Below are 18,316 nucleotides of genomic sequence, written 5' to 3'. Positions count from 1 at the left end.
TACTTTCTTCTCTTTGCTACATCAGCCCCGCCTTTGGCAACTTTTCCTGTACACCTGTCAATAAATAAAAAGAAATTGAAGGAGTTCAGTAGGTAGAGATTTTCTCAAGATTATTATCGCAGCTTTTAATTACTGTCCATACTACATCTGTATCTCAGTTAATGTTTAGAGTTCATCTGAGCTTTGTTGTGACCGACTTTTTCTACTGGATTAAGTTAAATGAAGCCTAATCCTAATGAGCGCATTTGAAATTACCCAGATCGCTATAATAACTGGATTACATGGGCTCCCCCTCATTTAAGACACTTCTTAAAAATAACAGGGGAAAAAATAGGATGAGATGGGTTGGGTGAAACTGGCGAGACTGAAAATGGCTGAAAAGCAATAGGACGACTTTGTGTATTTGAGCATTTCTTTCTATTGTAACTCTTTGTGGTCTTTCTAACTTAAACAGACCCTTGTCTCACAAATTCAGGGAGTGGACATTGGTTAATGAATCTGTCATTATTAAGTTAAACACACACGCACACAAGCACTGGTGTTAACAGTGTAACTAATGACACATGCACTGAACAAAAGCCCAGCTGTCACTCTAGAGGCTTAACAATTATGCATGAATATTCATGGAAGCCACGAGAGCGACAGAAGGTGAGCTTGGCTTTGCAAAGCGTGGTCTTTGTGGAAGTCAGTGTGGAGTCAGCTCTTTCACCTCATCTCCTTTAGCTTTAACAGCAGCTTTAGGAGCCTGTTATTAATTTAGTATGGTTAACAAAACATGTCATAACTTCTGAATTAATGCTAAAAAATAATTTAAGAAAATAAGAGTCAGAATCTGCTTGACTAACAAAGTTAGAAAACCTTGCACTGATTTGCTCTCAGTCATATTATTATTGCTAAAAATGGAAATTCATACGGAAACCCGAATTATGGCTTTCATTTTTGAAGATACCTTAAACGTTTCTCTATAGTAAAACTGCATGCAGCTAAAACCAGGTGGGCAGCTTTATGTATTTCTTTATCAGGTTATGAGGATCAAATCACACTCTGACCACAACCTGCTAACATTAACTCCAAGGAAAGGTAGAATTGTCTTAAACGAACTGCTGCTAAGTAGTGATTTTGTTTATTATTACTAATTTTGATTGACATTTAATGACAGTTGTTCTAATACATTTGTTAACCATTGATTGGGTTTCATTTATGTACGTGTATTGTTTTTCTGCACAAACACATACATATGGGCACTGTATATTTTTATGTATTAAATTTTATTGTATAGAATATACAATTGAAAGAATAAATGAAAAAAAACATCACAGCATGACTCTACTTTAAACGGCCAGACGGTGGTAGTAATCAGCCATTTAATTAGAGCACGTTGACTACATGGTGAATCGTTTAGATAGGCCGTGTCAGTATGAGCCCGCCTCTAGGGAAATCCGATTGGAAGACGTTATGCCATGAGAGAACTCCGTTTCTTATTGGACAAGATACCCTTCACTCCGCGGTGATGGACTCCAGACGGCTAGCTGTTTCGAAAATGAAACTGGCTTACCTCTGACTTTGATAGGTAAAGACGAGAAAACGAAAATAAAACGCTTCTTTAAAAAATTTCAGGCGATTCACTCTTGCGGCCGGACACAGCGGAGGCTCAAGACACAAACGGTAAGGATAAGATGATGCGAGAGACGGGGGGACATTTTTTTGGGAGTCAGGCCTTTGCTGTCAAACCACGACAACAACAACACCTGATTCGCTTCTCCTATTTTAGCTTCAAGCTAATTACGGTTTACTTACAAGCGAGTGTAAACATGTGCAGACGTGTTTGTTGACCCCCTCTGACGAAATACTGCTTAATTCTCTGTCCAAGCGGTTTGTTGTGGTTTTAGATAAGACAAGCAGGAGAAAGGCTCACAGAAAACTGCTCCTCCTTTTTTTTCTTTTTTACAGCGGGATATGTTCAGCAAATACCATACCAGTTCGGGGCGTGTTGTACTGGAATGGGGGTATGTATATTTCGTATTTCCTGTCATAGATATGTCTATATTTTTTTCTTGGTGTATTTTTAGGGGCCTCTTATAAGCTACCTATAAGCAAAGCATTACACCACAATGTGTTGTTTATCGTGTGATAAGCCACAGCTTACATGTAAAATAAGTCTTTCTTACGTCATGAGGAGTGTTGGTCTTCTTTTCATGTAATTTTTGTGGGGTTTTCTGGGGGCTTTGGGCGTTGGTGTCACGGCTGTAACACAATAGTCAGACCAAAGCTTGAAGGACTGTGTTTTTGTTTGGTTTTACTTGGTCATTCGGGTATATTTATTACTTTGTGTCGCATTCAGACATTCTAAAATTGTTGCTGGTATCTAATGCATAAAGATATTGCCCTATCTGCTCTATGGACATATTTTATATATGCACTTTAGGCCAACTTTTATCTGCTTCCAACATGTATCATGTAAACAGAGTGCATTTTGACCAGTAGACCTAGTTTTGAATTCCCGAGTAAGTACCTACATTCATCTTCTGTCTGTGATCCTGACCTTTGGCCTTCCTTCCGAAGGGTCAGCAAAAATGGCATTTATCTGTACAGTCAATAGGCAAGGCAAGGCAAGGCAAGTTTATTTGTATAGCACAATTCAACAACAAGGTGATTCAAAGTGCTTTACAGAGACATTAGAAACAAGAACAAATAAAAAGCATGATTTAAAATTGATTAAAACAAGCAAATAAACTAACTAACTAATTAACAAACAAACAAAACAGTATATAAAATCAAAACAGATAAAATCAGAACAGTAGATAAAATCAGATCAATAATGAATAAACCAATAAAGAGTTATACTTGAGGTTAATTCTGGTGGACTTTGTGGATGTTGTAACCTGTATAGCGTGTTTTCTATAATGTATGGGTCTCAAATTTAGTTGATCTTTAACCAAGATATGAGGTGTGGTCGTACATATGCAGTGATATTTATGCAGAAAATGAAACTTAGCAGTGAAACCTGGTCACGTTCTTTAAAATTTAGAGCCATAACTCTCTCCCCTCCTTTCTACAGTCTGTAGCAGCAAGTTTGACAACTCGGTGAGACTGAAGCTGCTGTCGGTATGGCGCACTTTGACACAGAATACCAGCGCCTGGAGGCATCATACAGCGACTCTCCCCCGGGAGAGGAGAACCTGTTGATGCATGTGCCTGAAGGAGTTAAATGTATGATACACATGCACAAATCACAAACAAATATAAGACTTTTTCAAAAACGCATGCCCCTTTTGTCTTATATTCACAGTGATGCCTCAGAATAACAATGTCACTAACTGGAAACAACTCTTTTGCAGCTCAATGGCACCATATAGAAAACCTGGACCTGTTTTTCCAGAGAATATCCTTTGAAATAATTTTGGCACATTTCTTGCTCACCACATTCTGAATTGCGCTGCACTTTCTTACCGCAGATGGATTTAGGATATTCCTTAACACTTATTACGTCTATAATCTGCATCAAAAGAATGGATTCACTTGTATGCTGCTCGGAGAGATCTTTGAGCTGGTGTATGTATTCTCTCCATCACAAGTTGTATTTTTCAGCAAATTTAACATTAACTTTTATCTGTAGAGTATACTGTGTCTTATGCCTGTCTTCATATTTTCTATTTCTCCCTGTCTTTCTTCTTTACCTGGCACCGCTCGCTTTCTTTCTCTATGCAGTCAGCTGCTGTTTGTGGTTGGCTTTACAGTGTTCCTTGCTAACTGTGTGGATTATGACGTCCTCTTTGCCAACAAGTTTGTAAATCACACCGATTCATCTAAAGTCACCTTGCCAGATGCATTCCTCCCAGTGGATGTCTGCAGTGCAAGGTGAGTCTAAGACTCTGTATTTGTTAAAATGTCCTTATGGTGTCTTTTGCATAGACAGTGCTCCAGCTGTAGTTCAAAACAATAATAATATTTACCGTATGCTGTGCTTGGTGGAGCCCCTTAGTTTATTGACTGCCTTAAACTACACATTTTAGTCCTTCTATCTTTGAGACAGCTTTTTCTGATTGGTTGCAACACCTCAAACAGAAGATTTAACAGCAGGTGGGTGGGGCATCTATACTTACAGCCATGGCTTTGTGTGGCTGAGATGACCATGTCAAGGACATCTGCCCTAAATGATGTCATACAGAGACTAGATTAAAATAGAATATCTGACATCAAGCTTTTAGAGCAGTCTGAGGTTTATGTTTACATGCTGATGTTTTGACCATTTTAGATATGAGAATCCAGACAGAAAATGAGGAAAACATAAAAGGTCCACTTTAAGTCTACCTTAAATCTTCACTATATTATCTTCAGAAAATATTGTAAAATAAAGCCTCCAGTTTTCTTTATTTTTCTGATAAATATGACATTTTGTTGAAGCACTGCTTCAATACTGGTAAATAATAACATGTCTTTTGGTCTACAGAATCCGAAACAATGCATTTGTGATCTTTGTGCTGATAATCTCCGGGGTGTTTTGGCTACATCGGCTCTTTAAATTCATCTACAATGTGTGCTGTTATTGGGAGATCCGATCCTTCTACATCAACGCCCTTAAAATGACCATGGTGAGTTTTTTGTGGGACAGTTTGTCCTGTTGACATTAGAAACCCCTAATAATGTCTGTTATTTTTGCCAAGAATAAAGCCCAATTCCTAAGCTTTATAGTGCTTTTGTGCTTCAGTCAGAGCTCCCCTATGCAACGTGGCAGGAGGTTCAGGCCAGGATTGTTGAGATCCAGAAGGAACATCAGATCTGCATCCATAAAAAGGAGCTGACAGAGCTGGACATTTACCACCGCATCCTCCGCTTTAAGAATTACATGGTTTGTATATTTGCAGTGAAATGTTATTAAAGATTTTGGTGGATGAACACCTCCTTTCAGACATAACAAAATGATGTAACCTCAAACCAAACCTTTCTTCCTGTACTTCTCTAGGTTGCCATGGTGAATAAATCACTCCTTCCTGTGCGATTTCGACTTCCTGTACTTGGGGAGTACGTGTTTTATACTCGGGGTCTCAAATACAACTTTGAGCTCATCTTCTTTTGGGGACCAGGTCTGTCATCAGTTATGCATGTGTGCTTTTGTATACGAGTTATATCCTGTGTAAGTAATTGATCTGTTTATGAGAAGAAACCTTTATTTAAACTCTGCTGATTTTGATTGTTTTCATTCCTGCAGGCTCCCTGTTTGAGAACGAGTGGAGCCTGAAACAGGAGTATAAGAGGGGAGGGAACAGGCTTGAGCTTGCAGACAGGCTAGCCTCTCGTATCCTGTGGATCGGCATTGCAAATCTGCTGCTGTGTCCAGTCATTCTTGTGTGGCAGATCCTTTATGCCTTTTTCAGTTATACTGAGGTAAATGGTTTACATATGAATTAACTAAGCCATTTCCTTTTGCATTTAATAGTGACGACAGTGCTTTGTTTTGTTTTTTTATCTGTGTTTGTATGTAGGTGATCAAGCGAGAGCCTGGCTCTCTGGGGGCGAGATGCTGGTCTCTGTATGGTCGATGTTATCTGCGTCATTTCAATGAGCTGGACCACGAGCTCATGTCACGCCTCAGCAAAGGCTACAAGGTCAGTGCACCAACTCATCTCCTGCACATCTTTGATGCTCATACCTACCTTCTTATTTTGTAAAAGCTATGATTATAAAGGCTAATCCGTAAATCTGGCAAATCTGTAAATATATGAGACCAATTGGGATTTTTCCTGTAGATAAGAGCAAGGAAAAAGATTTTTCTGGTGCTTCTCATTCATTGCCTGTAGAGTTAATAATCAACCCCATTTCCTCCTCCTTTCTTCCTCTTCTTTGTACTCTGTTCCTGTTTCATTCAGGCTGCATCCAAGTATATGAACTGTTTCCTTTCACCACTGCTCACAGTGGTTGCCAAAAATGTGGCATTTTTTGCCGGGTCTCTTTTGGCCGTTCTCATCGCCCTGACCATCTATGATGAGGACGTTCTTGCAGTGGAGCATGTGCTCTCATCAATCACACTCCTTGGAGTGTGTATCACAATCTGCAGGTAAGGACTGATGGTGAAATAATTTAATGGGAAGTCTGAATAAGATAAAAACCTAAATTTAAATGTGTTCAGTGGAGACGAAAAGTAAAATAAAGGGTAGAAAGCAGAATAGCAAGAAACCACTAATCAGTCCAGCTGTGTAAAACTAATTGAAACTTTATAAATCTATAAAATACTAACAATATTGTAAATTAAATTGCATACATCTGCTACAAACTAAGACTATAGGACCCAAATCTCATCATGTAGAATATCAACCATTAACCCCGAGCCATTTCTTTATTGCCCTTTTAAAGCTACTCATAGTTGTAATCCCTTTAATGCTCTTTTGCATCTCGTTCTTCTTCCTACTTATGCAAGGAAGATGGATTCCTTGCCTTAAGCAGCTTCTGGCTCTTTTACATCTGAATTCCAAAAGTTAATTTGACACAGTTAATTATTTTGCGCTTTCAGCCATCCAAAACACTGAAAAAAAACTATGCATATGTGTAATTTATTATGAATGAAATTAATAATTTTTTAAAAATATCCACTTTTACTTTACTTAAACAGTTCATTCTTGTCTAATATGCATCTGTTTTCCAAAGCTTTGTGTCATCATACATATCTCAGTAAATGTGGAAAAAAAAGACCGTCTCCACCACTTGTCTTTCTTTCTCTACAGGTCATTTATTCCTGATAAACATATGGTGTTCTGCCCTGAGCAGCTGTTGCGGGTCATTCTGGCTCATATCCACTACATGCCTGATCACTGGCAAGGCAATGCACACAGATACGAGACCCGAGACCAGTTCTCCCAGTTGTTCCAGTACAAAGCAGTGAGTACAGAAACTTAACTATGAATAAACCTTTCTAAATGCATTTATTTTTTCAAATTATACACTGAACATGTCATTACCTGAAAACTGACTGAAGGACAATTAATGGAAGCCAATCATTGTTTTTAAAAACAAAAACAAATTATGTACACATGTTCTGCTCCTGCTTACTTCTGCCATGCTCTGCATGCTTTTTCCAGCCATTCTTTTGTAGATTTGCTGGTGTGTTTGGGAACTATGGCCTGTTGCAAGGGACGAGCTTTAGCTTGAAACCTCATATTTGACGCTAGAATACTTTGGAATACAGAAACATTCAGGCGCTCACGCTTGCTTATGATCAATCAAGTGCATTTGATTAGCAGCACTTGGCCGCCGCTTACCCTTTTAAGTGATATGGAAGCAATAAGGGAGCACATAGGTATTCATACACTCCTCCTGCATTTTGGCTTCGTTTATGTTAAAGAAATAATGACATGGTGTAATATCCCGTGTTTTTGTAGCTCATCTAAAGTTACCTCATTTTAAGACTTGCTGAGGCCCAGATTATTTTTATTACTTCCTGATATGTAAAATCTTAGAACTGAGAGAAGGTGCACTTTCTTTTTACCATGAAAGGCTTCTGAAGATTTTCTGCTATTTAGCTGTTAATTACCAGAGACTATGGCCTGAATACACACACCACCCACCGCTAATAGTGAGCTTCACAATCACTGTCATTTGCATTCATGTCTCGTAGGGATTGGAAAATTAGCAGATTCTAGCTATTGACTGTGGGGGTCTTTAGTCCCATGCTGAGGAGCATATTATCACTGCTTGTTAGAAGTAATTTACTCTTCCCTTGAAGATTTTTAGTGCTGAAAGCAACGTTGAAGTTTAAATTTGAATGTGTTCAAAAAGAATAAATTTAACATAACACTTTCCTCGTTTTCAGTGTGCAGTTTACGCTTTGTTTTCCTCCAGGTGTTTATTCTAGAGGAGCTGTTAAGTCCAGTGGTGACTCCCATCATCCTCATCTTCTGTCTAAGGAGAAAGTCTTTGGAGATCATTGACTTCTTCAGAAACTTCACTGTGGAGGTGGTTGGGGTGGGAGACACCTGCTCCTTTGCTCAGATGGACATTAGGCAGCATGGACACCCTGCGGTGAGAGACTGTCACAACGCAGCCAATTTTATGACTAAATATGTAGATGTAAACACAAAGTGTTTATGTATAAACTATGTGGTGTTATTGATTGATAATTAATCCTCCCTTTGTAGTGGATGTCAGAGGGGAAGACAGAGGCATCTATCTATCAGCAGGCAGAGGATGGGAAGACGGAGTTATCGCTGATGCACTTTGCCATCACTAACCCCCAGTGGCAGCCTCCTCGAGAGACCACACACTTTATCAGCCAGTTGAAAGAAAGAGTTCACAGAGAAGCCACAGGGGCTCCTTCAGACACACATCCAATGTCTCTGTCAGAGTCTGAGGTAGGCTGATGAACTACCATGCATACCCAAGTATGAAAGTGGTGATTAATTAATGTAATTACATTTTCACTGGTAAAAATTTATTTTCTCTGTTGTCTTTTCTTTCTTTTTTAGCCACGGAGTCTCATTGCAAACCTCTTGACAGGTCCCTCCACACTGGCCTCAGTTCATTTTGACCGGGATATTTCTTTAGCAAATCATGCAGCAGCTGGCATAAACGATGGGGGGTCCGCCTTACGCTCTCTTTCACCAATTAGCAGCAGCCTCCACTTGAGAGGCAGCTTAAGTGCAGCTCACAGGGCTGCTGGCCATACTAGCAGAACAATGGCAGGCTCAGGGTAGGAAAGATACTCTTTCAGTTATACTAAACTCATGTTCTCCTTCTCTTTGCCATTTCCTTGTGTCCAATTTTCTCCACATTTGTTCTCTCCTCCGGTAGGACCGACGCTCGAACTGTGAGCTCAGGCAGCAGCGCATGGGAAGGTCAGCTTACAAGTTTGGTCCTATCAGAGTATGCCTCCACTGAGATGAGCATCCATGCACTTTATATGCATGAGGTATGTGCGTGCATAACAGAGGTATTATGAATATTTCACAGATCTCATCCATCTTTATCCATCCTCATCTTTCTCGCTTTTATTCCGAAGCTCCATAAACAGCAGTCTCGTGGCGAGATGTCCCGCCATACCTGGCACAGACAGGAGAGCGATGAAAGCAGCGACAGCATCCCAGATGAAGTAAGGAGCGAACCCATTCCCCATTCAAGAAATTTCCCTCGATCGCACACTTTCCCCACCACAGTTCCCAGTCCTAGTGCCATTCCCACTTCAGCTTCAGCCACCAGCAGCACCGCTCTGGGCCAGGAGAGGCCAACAGCACAGAGCAGCAGTCAGAGACACCACAGTGGACCTACAACTGGTATCTATGTTTTTGGTTGCTTGGTATTCTTTTTAATGTTATTAATTTTAAGGTTATTATAATAAATCTTTACTTTTGCAGTAGCATTATTACAATGAATGGAAATATAAATTAATAAACTTTAAGAAAATGTGTTCATTTTAGGAAGAGGTGTGGGAGCTGTGTCAGGACTAATGTGAAAATTTGCCTGCAGTGGAAATACTGTAATTCTTCAGTTCTACTTATAAACTGTATATAAAAGATAGATGTAGAGTCTGGAATTGAAAAGAAAGCTGATGCAAAGTGCTTTAAACCTGCATCCTTTCAAAAGGCCATAAGGAAGCGACTCAAAAAAGAAGCCAGTTGTGGAGAAGTCACAGAAGTGTGTTAAATCTTGACTACCTGTCTGTTTGTTTTGAAGACCCGTTTGGTACAGGGGTAAAGATAGTGAGGTCAGCACGTGTGCCAATGGGGGGATGGGCAGAGGATGGTCAAACAGCGCAACGACACCATGAACCACTACCAGAGGAGAGTTTAGAGGATGAAATGCCTCCTCACATACACAAGGTGAATGCTCTTTCTTTCTGTGTGTGCTATTGAATGTTAATTTGTCTGTATTCACTGCAAGTAAATGAATATTTTGTTCTTTCTCTCACTTTAGGTTACATAATCAAGCCATGTGAATACCTGCATCTGCCCTTCTATAGAGCCCACAACATTGATCCTCATCCAGACCCTTTTCCAGGACTGAACATCTGATCTGACATAATGCAAAAGCAGTAAAACCATCTGAACAGGTTTAGATAGTTATTGCCTTTGGTCATTCGAATACTTTGTGACTTTGCGACATCAATGATATATTTAACAGGCATTTGGAGTAAACATGTTTATCAGAAGAGGACCTTCAGGATCAAGTTATTTCTAATAGCCACTGTGCACATCAGATTACACTACACATATTTAACATCACGTGGGATGAAAGTGCGTATGCTGTGGAGACACAGTGCTTGTGAACACCAAGCACTGCTGGAAAGTAAATAGTTTGCCCAAACCAGACCACAGCAGTCCGGACTGTGCTGTCGACCACTTTTGCAAACATGATAACATGAAATAAAGAAAATGAAGAATGTCTCCATAACAATGAAATGTGTTTAGACAGATGCTGTTAAAAACAGAGACTTTCATTGTGTATATTTGTTCTTGTACTGATAGCAGCAGGGTGTGGATTATACCATATACTCTGCATTTCAGCTTGCATTTTGCCTCTTGGAAAAAAAGTATGAAGATCTCAACTCTTATAAAATTCACATAATATTTTTCATATCATCTTTTAATTTAACCCTTTTCTGCATTAATTGCTTTACAAGAGATTTTTCTAAAAATGTCCCAAAGCCCAGGAATCTGGATGCATTTGCACAAATTGATGTTTGTTTAAAAAATGAATTGTACTGATTTGAGTTCTGCATGCAAACATGCACTGTGTTATCAGGTTATTTCACAGCAGCCCAGGGGAATATTGAATCCATTTTGATGTGTTTGCAGACACTTTAAAATCTGATGTCACCCATTTTTTCCCCCATTTAAATATTTGTCAACAGACTTATAGACTAATAGTTCAGTAGAAAAACAAGGCTGTCAAGGCATGTAATATTGACTTCTGCCATACTAAAATCTCCCAAAGTGCATGGACATCACATATTCATCCTTCTGGAAAGTTCAAACTTGATGGCACAGCAAGAAACTCTACCATATCCAGTCAGAGCATGGAAGCACTCTGTTCCCCATGTCAATAAGCCAGGTCTTTACACTGGGAATGATGCACTTTAATAAGTTGCTAATGCAGAGTGTCACTTAACTTGGATTGTTTTGCATCTGTATATTTTCGTACACATATTGTTAAATTATTTTTATTTTTCAAAGGGATGTGCCAAGGTGATGATGAAGTACTGTCGATGGAGACTGAAGTGATTCATGTTAATTTGAAGGTGATTAGCGTTTTTGTTGGTTTATATTATAAATCTTGTAAAATACCAATTTGTACAGCTGAAAATTCGTCTATTAAAACGATGCAATGAGTTTGTGTGTGCAGTGAAAAACAAACTACAAACATGATACTGGTGTCAAGCCAGCCTCCAATTCGAGACTTGCAGTCAAGCCAGCCTCCAGTTTGTTTTACGTTCCCTGTGTATTCAAAGTATTACGGGAATGGATGTGGAAACCGGATTTCAAAATAAAAGCCAACTTCGAGTGAATTAACAGATATGTTAAGAACATAATAACATATAATTTAGGCTTTTTTTTTTTTTTACAAACTCTAATGTTAGATCTATATGACACAGCCTTGTACCCTAATTGTGCCCTGTCACTATCAAGGCCATCTTATTTTGGATTTCAAAGTAAAAGCCCTGTGAATCTTCATTTTTGAACTACTCTTTCAATGACTTAATAATGCTCTTAAAAGCAAAAGTCGTATTTCCAAATACTATTTGAACTTTATATCAACACTTTCCAACCACAGTCTTTTTACAGTGATACCATATCAATATCAAGTCAGTCTGATTTTGCCTTTCATAGTAATGGCCCTTTGAAATTGTCCATAATTGACTTAATCTTCTAACGATTCAAAATGCTCTAAAATGAAAAATTCTTGTTTCCACAGGGTAATTCCACCTTAGATCAACAGTATACAGCCCCACAGTGATACCATATCAATATCAAGTCATTCTGATTATGCCTTCCAAAATAAAAGCCTTTTTAAATTGTCCATAATTGACCTAACTTTCAGTGATTTCAAAATGTTTTAAAATGGAAATTTCCTGTTTCCACAGGGTAATTCCACTCCAGATCAACAGTATACAACCTCACGATGTTACCATATCAATATCAAAACATTCTGATATTGCTTTAAAAAATAAAAGCATTTTCAAACTGCCCATATCTGAGTTGCTCCTGGAACAATTTCAAAATGCTCTAAAATGGCACATTCCTGTTTCCACAGGGTAATTCCACTTTAGATCAACAGTATACAGCCCCACAGTGATACCATATCAATATCAAGTCATTCTGATTTTGCTCTCAAAAATAAAAGCCTTTTCAAATTGTCCATATTTGATCTAACTTTCAGTGATTTCAAAATGCTCTAAAATGGAAATTTCCTGTTTCCACAGGGTAATTCCACTTTAGATCAACAGTATACAGCCCCACAGTGATACCATATCAATGTCAAGTCATTCTGATTTTGCCTTCCAAAGTAAAAGCCTTTTCAAATTGTCCACAATTGACCTAACTTTCAGTGATTTCAAAATGCTCTAAAATGGAAATTTCCTGTTTCCACAGGGTAATTCCACCTTAGATCAACAGTATACAGCCCCACAGTGATACCATATCAATATCAAGTCATTCTGATTATGCCTTCCAAAATAAATGCCCTTTCAAATTGAGCATATATACGACCTACTTTTTTAACGATTTCAAAATGTTCTTAAAAAGAATTTTGCTGTTTCCACAGGATAATTTCACTTTAGGTCAACAGTATACAACCTCACGATGTTACCATATCAATATCAAGTCATTCTGATTATGCCTTCCAAAATAAAAGACTTTTCAAATTGCCAAGATACGACCTACTCTTTTAAAGATTTCAAAATGCTCTAAAAGTGAAAATTGCTGTTTCCACAGGATAATTTCACTTTAGGTCAACAGTATACAACCTCACGATGTTACCACATCAATATCAAGTCATTCTGATTTTGCTTTCAAAAATAAAAGCATTTTCAAAATGCCCATATCTGACTTGATCCTGGAACAATTTCAAAATGCTCTAAAATGGAAAATTCCTGTTTCCACAGGGTAATTCCACCTTAGATCAACAGTATACAGCCCCACAGTGATACCATATCAATATCAAGTCATTCTGATTATGCCTTCCAAAATAAAAGACTTTTCAAATTGCCAAGATACGACCTACTCTTTTAAAGATTTCAAAATGCTCTAAAAGTGAAAATTGCTGTTTCCACAGGATAATTTCACTTTAGGTCAACAGTATACAACCTCACGATGTTACCATATCAATTTCAAGTAATTCTGATTATGCCTTCCAAAATAATGGCCTGTTGAAAATGCCCATAATTTACCTAACTTTCAGTGATTTCGGAATGCTCTAAAAAGGAAATTTTCTGTTTCCACAGAATAATTTCACTTTAAATCAACAGTATACAACCTCACGATGTTACCACATCAATATCAAGTCATTCTGATTTTGCTTTCAAAAATAAAAGCATTTTCAAAATGCCCATATCTGACTTGATCCTGGAACAATTTCAAAATGCTCTAAAATGGAAAATTCCTGTTTCCACAGGGTAATTCCACCTTAGATCAACAGTATACAGCCCCACAGTGATACCATATCAATATCAAGTCATTCTGATTATGCCTTCCAAAATAAAAGACTTTTCAAATTGCCAAGATACGACCTACTCTTTTAAAGATTTCAAAATGCTCTAAAAGTGAAAATTGCTGTTTCCACAGGATAATTTCACTTTAGGTCAACAGTATACAACCTCACGATGTTACCATATCAATTTCAAGTAATTCTGATTATGCCTTCCAAAATAATGGCCTGTTGAAAATGCCCATAATTTACCTAACTTTCAGTGATTTCGGAATGCTCTAAAAAGGAAATTTTCTGTTTCCACAGAATAATTTCACTTTAAATTAACAGTATACAACCTCACGATGTTACCATGTCAATTTCAAGTCAGTCTGATTTTGCTTTTCAAAATAAAAGCTTTTTCAATTTGCCCATATATGACTTACTCTTGGAGCGAATTCAAAATGCTCTAAGATGGAAAATTGCTGTTTCCACAGCATAATTCCACTTTAGATCAATAGTATCCAACCCCACAGTGATACCATATCAATATCAAATCAGTCTGATGTTGCCTTCCAAAATAAAAGACTTTTCAAATTGCCGATATACGACCTACTCTTTTAAAGAATTCAGAACGCTCTAAAAATGAAACTTGCTCTTTCCACAGGATGAATCCATGTTAGATCAAAAGTGTACATCCACACCATGGTACTACTTCAATTTCAAGTCATTCTGATTTTGCCTTCCAAAATAATGGCCTGTTGAAAATGCCAATAACTTACCTAACTTTCAGTGATTTCGGAATGCTCTAAAAAGGAAATTTTCTGTTTCCACAGAATAATTTCACTTTAAATCAACAGTATACAACCCCACAGAGATACGATGTTAAGATCAAGTCACTCTGATTTTGCCTTCCAAAATAAAAGTATTTTCAAATTGCCCGTAGACGACCTACTCGTTTAACGATTTCAAAATGCTCTTAAATTGAAAGATGCTGTTTCCACAGGATAATTCCACTTTAGATCAACAGTATCCAACCCGACAGTAAAACCATGTAAATTTCATGTTGGTCTGATTTCGCCTTTCAAATTAATGGCCCGTCGAATTTGTCCATATGTGATATACTCTTTCAATTATTTCAGAATGTTTTAAAAATGAAAATTGCTGTTTCAACACATATTGGGTTTTCATTTTGAAAAGCAAAATCAGACTCAATTGATTATGACAGAATTGAATCATAAAGATGATGTAAAAGGAAGCTGAAATTGCCACTAGGTTGTAATTGATAGTACGTTTATATTTTAAGTCTGTGGAAAGATGTCATTCTAAATAAAGAAATTACAAAACAGCTTGCAAACCAACCATGACATCTTTCCACAGACTTAAAATATAAACGTACTATCAATTACAACCTAGTGGCAATTTCAGCTTCCTTTTACATCATCTTTATGATTCAATTCTGTCATAATCAATTGAGTCTGATTTTGCTTTTCAAAATGAAAACCCAATATGTGTTGAAACAGCAATTTTCATTTTTAAAACATTCTGAAATAATTGAAAGAGTATATCACATATGGACAAATTCGACGGGCCATTAATTTGAAAGGCGAAATCAGACCAACATGAAATTTACATGGTTTTACTGTCGGGTTGGATACTGTTGATCTAAAGTGGAATTATCCTGTGGAAACAGCATCTTTCAATTTAAGAGCATTTTGAAATCGTTAAACGAGTAGGTCGTCTATGGGCAATTTGAAAATACTTTTATTTTGGAAGGCAAAATCAGAGTGACTTGATCTTAACATCGTATCTCTGTGGGGTTGTATACTGTTGATTTAAAGTGAAATTATTCTGTGGAAACAGAAAATTTCCTTTTTAGAGCATTCCGAAATCACTGAAAGTTAGGTAAATTATGGGCATTTTCAACAGGCCATTATTTTGGAAGGCATAATCAGAATTACTTGAAATTGATATGGTAACATCGTGAGGTTGTATACTGTTGACCTAAAGTGAAATTATCCTGTGGAAACAGCAATTTTCACTTTTAGAGCATTTTGAAATCTTTAAAAGAGTAGGTCGTATCTTGGCAATTTGAAAAGTCTTTTATTTTGGAAGGCATAATCAGAATGACTTGATATTGATATGGTATCACTGTGGGGCTGTATACTGTTGATCTAAGGTGGAATTACCCTGTGGAAACAGGAATTTTCCATTTTAGAGCATTTTGAAATTGTTCCAGGATCAAGTCAGATATGGGCATTTTGAAAATGCTTTTATTTTTGAAAGCAAAATCAGAATGACTTGATATTGATGTGGTAACATCGTGAGGTTGTATACTGTTGACCTAAAGTGAAATTATCCTGTGGAAACAGCAATTTTCACTTTTAGAGCATTTTGAAATCTTTAAAAGAGTAGGTCGTATCTTGGCAATTTGAAAAGTCTTTTATTTTGGAAGGCATAATCAGAATGACTTGATATTGATATGGTAACATCGTGAGGTTGTATACTGTTGACCTAAAGTGAAATTATCCTGTGGAAACAGCAAAATTCTTTTTAAGAACATTTTGAAATCGTTAAAAAAGTAGGTCGTATATATGCTCAATTTGAAAGGGTATTTATTTTGGAAGGCATAATCAGAATGACTTGATATTGATATGGTATCACTGTGGGGCTGTATACTGTTGATCTAAGGTGGAATTACCCTGTGGAAACAGGAATTTTCCATTTTAGAGCATTTTGAAATTGTTCCAGGATCAAGTCAGATATGGGCAGTTTGAAAATGCTTTTATTTTTGAAAGCAAAATCAGAATGACTTGAAATTGATATGGTAACATCGTGAGGTTGTATACTGTTGAACTAAAGTGAAATTATCCTGTGGAAACAGCAAAATTCTGTTTAAGAACATTTTGAAATCGTCAAAAAAGTAGGCCGTATATGCTCAATTTGAAAGGGCATTTATTTTGGAAGGCATAATCAGAATGACTTGATATTGATATGGTATCACTGTGGGGCTGTATACTGTTGATCTAAGGTGGAATTACCCTGTGGAAACAGGAAATTTCCATTTTAGAGCATTTTGAAATCACTGAAAGTTAGGTCAATTGTGGACAATTTGAAAAGGCTTTTACTTTGGAAGGCAAAATCAGAATGACTTGACATTGATATGGTATCACTGTGGGGCTGTATACTGTTGATCTAAAGTGGAATTACCCTGTGGAAACAGGAAATTTCCATTTTAGAGCATTTTGAAATCACTGAAAGTTAGGTCAATTATGGACAATTTAAAAAGGCTTTTATTTTGGAAGGCATAATCAGAATGACTTGATATTGATATGGTATCACTGTGGGGCTGTATACTGTTGATCTAAGGTGGAATTACCCTGTGGAAACAGGAATTTTCCTTTTTAGAGCATTTTGAAATCACTGAAAGTTAGATCAATTATGGGCATTTTCAACAGGCCATTATTTTGGAAGGCATAATCAGAATTACTTGAAATTGATATGGTAACATCGTGAGGTTGTATACTGTTGATCTAAAGTGGAATTACCCTGTGGAAACAGGAATGTGCCATTTTAGAGCATTTTGAAATTGTTCCAGGAGCAACTCAGATATGGGCAGTTTGAAAATGCTTTTATTTTTTAAAGCAATATCAGAATGTTTTGATATTGATATGGTAACATCGTGAGGTTGTATACTGTTGATCTGGAGTGGAATTACCCTGTGGAAACAGGAAATTTCCATTTTAAAACATTTTGAAATCACTGAAAGTTAGGTCAATTATGGACAATTTAAAAAGGCTTTTATTTTGGAAGGCATAATCAGAATGACTTGATATTGATATGGTATCACTGTGGGGCTGTATACTGTTGATCTAAGGTGGAATTACCCTGTGGAAACAAGAATTTTTCATTTTAGAGCATTTTGAATCGTTAGAAGATTAAGTCAATTATGGACAATTTCAAAGGGCCATTACTATGAAAGGCAAAATCAGACTGACTTGATATTGATATGGTATCACTGTAAAAAGACTGTGGTTGGAAAGTGTTGATATAAAGTTCAAATAGTATTTGGAAATACGACTTTTGCTTTTAAGAGCATTATTAAGTCATTGAAAGAGTAGTTCAAAAATGAAGATTCACAGGGCTTTTACTTTGAAATCCAAAATAAGATGGCCTTGATAGTGACAGGGCACAATTAGGGTACAAGGCTGTGTCATATAGATCTAACATTAGAGTTTGTAAAAAAAAAAAAAAGCCTAAATTATATGTTATTATGTTCTTAACATATCTGTTAATTCACTCGAAGTTGGCTTTTATTTTGAAATCCGGTTTCCACATCCATTCCCGTAATACTTTGAATACACAGGGAACGTAAAACAAACTGGAGGCTGGCTTGACTGCAAGTCTCGAATTGGAGGCTGGCTTGACACAAGTAACATGATCCGGTTTGTAATGTGTTATGATGAGTAGGTTGACGGTGACTAACCTTTCGTATTTTAACGTCGCTCTAGGATACATGAAGTTACAAAAGGCTGTCTGCAGCGCTAGCTTAAGTTTAGCTTGCTAGCGTAGTTCGCTGCTAACATAACGGCCGTTTCGTCTTGACATCACGGAAGCTGAAAGAAAAGTTTCTGAGACTGGTGAAATAAATTGGCGGCGTTCAGTCTGGTTGTAATTCTTATTGTGTCCTGTGCGCCTTGTCGTCAGA

At 37.3% G+C, this 18,316-nt stretch overlaps 1 protein-coding gene and 1 long non-coding RNA gene across 2 annotated transcripts; both read left to right on the top strand.

Moving 5' to 3' along the window:
* The first annotated feature begins 1,413 nt into the window (after positions 1–1,413).
* On the top strand, positions 1,414–3,076 carry LOC146686318 (uncharacterized). Its single transcript, XR_014916716.1, has 3 exons — positions 1,414–1,665; positions 1,951–2,006; positions 3,059–3,076. It is a non-coding gene; the product is annotated as an uncharacterized LOC146686318 (long non-coding RNA).
* Positions 3,077–3,323: 247 nt separating this feature from the next.
* Positions 3,324–11,315, top strand: atg9a (ATG9 autophagy related 9 homolog A (S. cerevisiae)). The gene is made up of 17 exons (XM_085441420.1): positions 3,324–3,382; positions 3,488–3,552; positions 3,709–3,858; positions 4,451–4,592; positions 4,709–4,849; positions 4,964–5,084; positions 5,210–5,385; positions 5,484–5,606; positions 5,868–6,055; positions 6,720–6,873; positions 7,834–8,013; positions 8,130–8,342; positions 8,457–8,680; positions 8,782–8,899; positions 8,990–9,260; positions 9,661–9,806; positions 9,901–11,315. Exons 2-17 carry the CDS (start codon positions 3,524–3,526, stop codon positions 9,907–9,909), a joined length of 2,385 nt encoding a protein of 794 aa, XP_085297546.1. The 5' UTR covers positions 3,324–3,382; positions 3,488–3,523; the 3' UTR covers positions 9,910–11,315.
* The last annotated feature ends 7,001 nt before the right edge of the window (positions 11,316–18,316 follow it).

This window comes from Copadichromis virginalis, linkage group LG19, assembly GCF_057382275.1.
Source record: "Copadichromis virginalis isolate Kocher_CV1m ecotype Utaka linkage group LG19, C_Virginalis_male_GT1.1, whole genome shotgun sequence".
Lineage (NCBI taxonomy): Eukaryota > Metazoa > Chordata > Actinopteri > Cichliformes > Cichlidae > Copadichromis > Copadichromis virginalis.
Note: the sequence above shows the minus strand (reverse complement) of the source record. Positions and strands in the feature narration are given on the sequence as shown.

Bases quoted from the DNA above. Each gene is read 5' to 3' on its own strand.
- atg9a (XM_085441420.1), top strand. From the start codon at position 3,524: ATGCTGCTCGGAGAGATCTTTGAGCTGGT. The intron at 4,850-4,963 runs GTTTGTATATTT...GTACTTCTCTAG, and splicing joins TCCGCTTTAAGAATTACATG to GTTGCCATGGTGAATAAATC. The intron at 5,085-5,209 runs GTCTGTCATCAG...TCATTCCTGCAG, and splicing joins CATCTTCTTTTGGGGACCAG to GCTCCCTGTTTGAGAACGAG.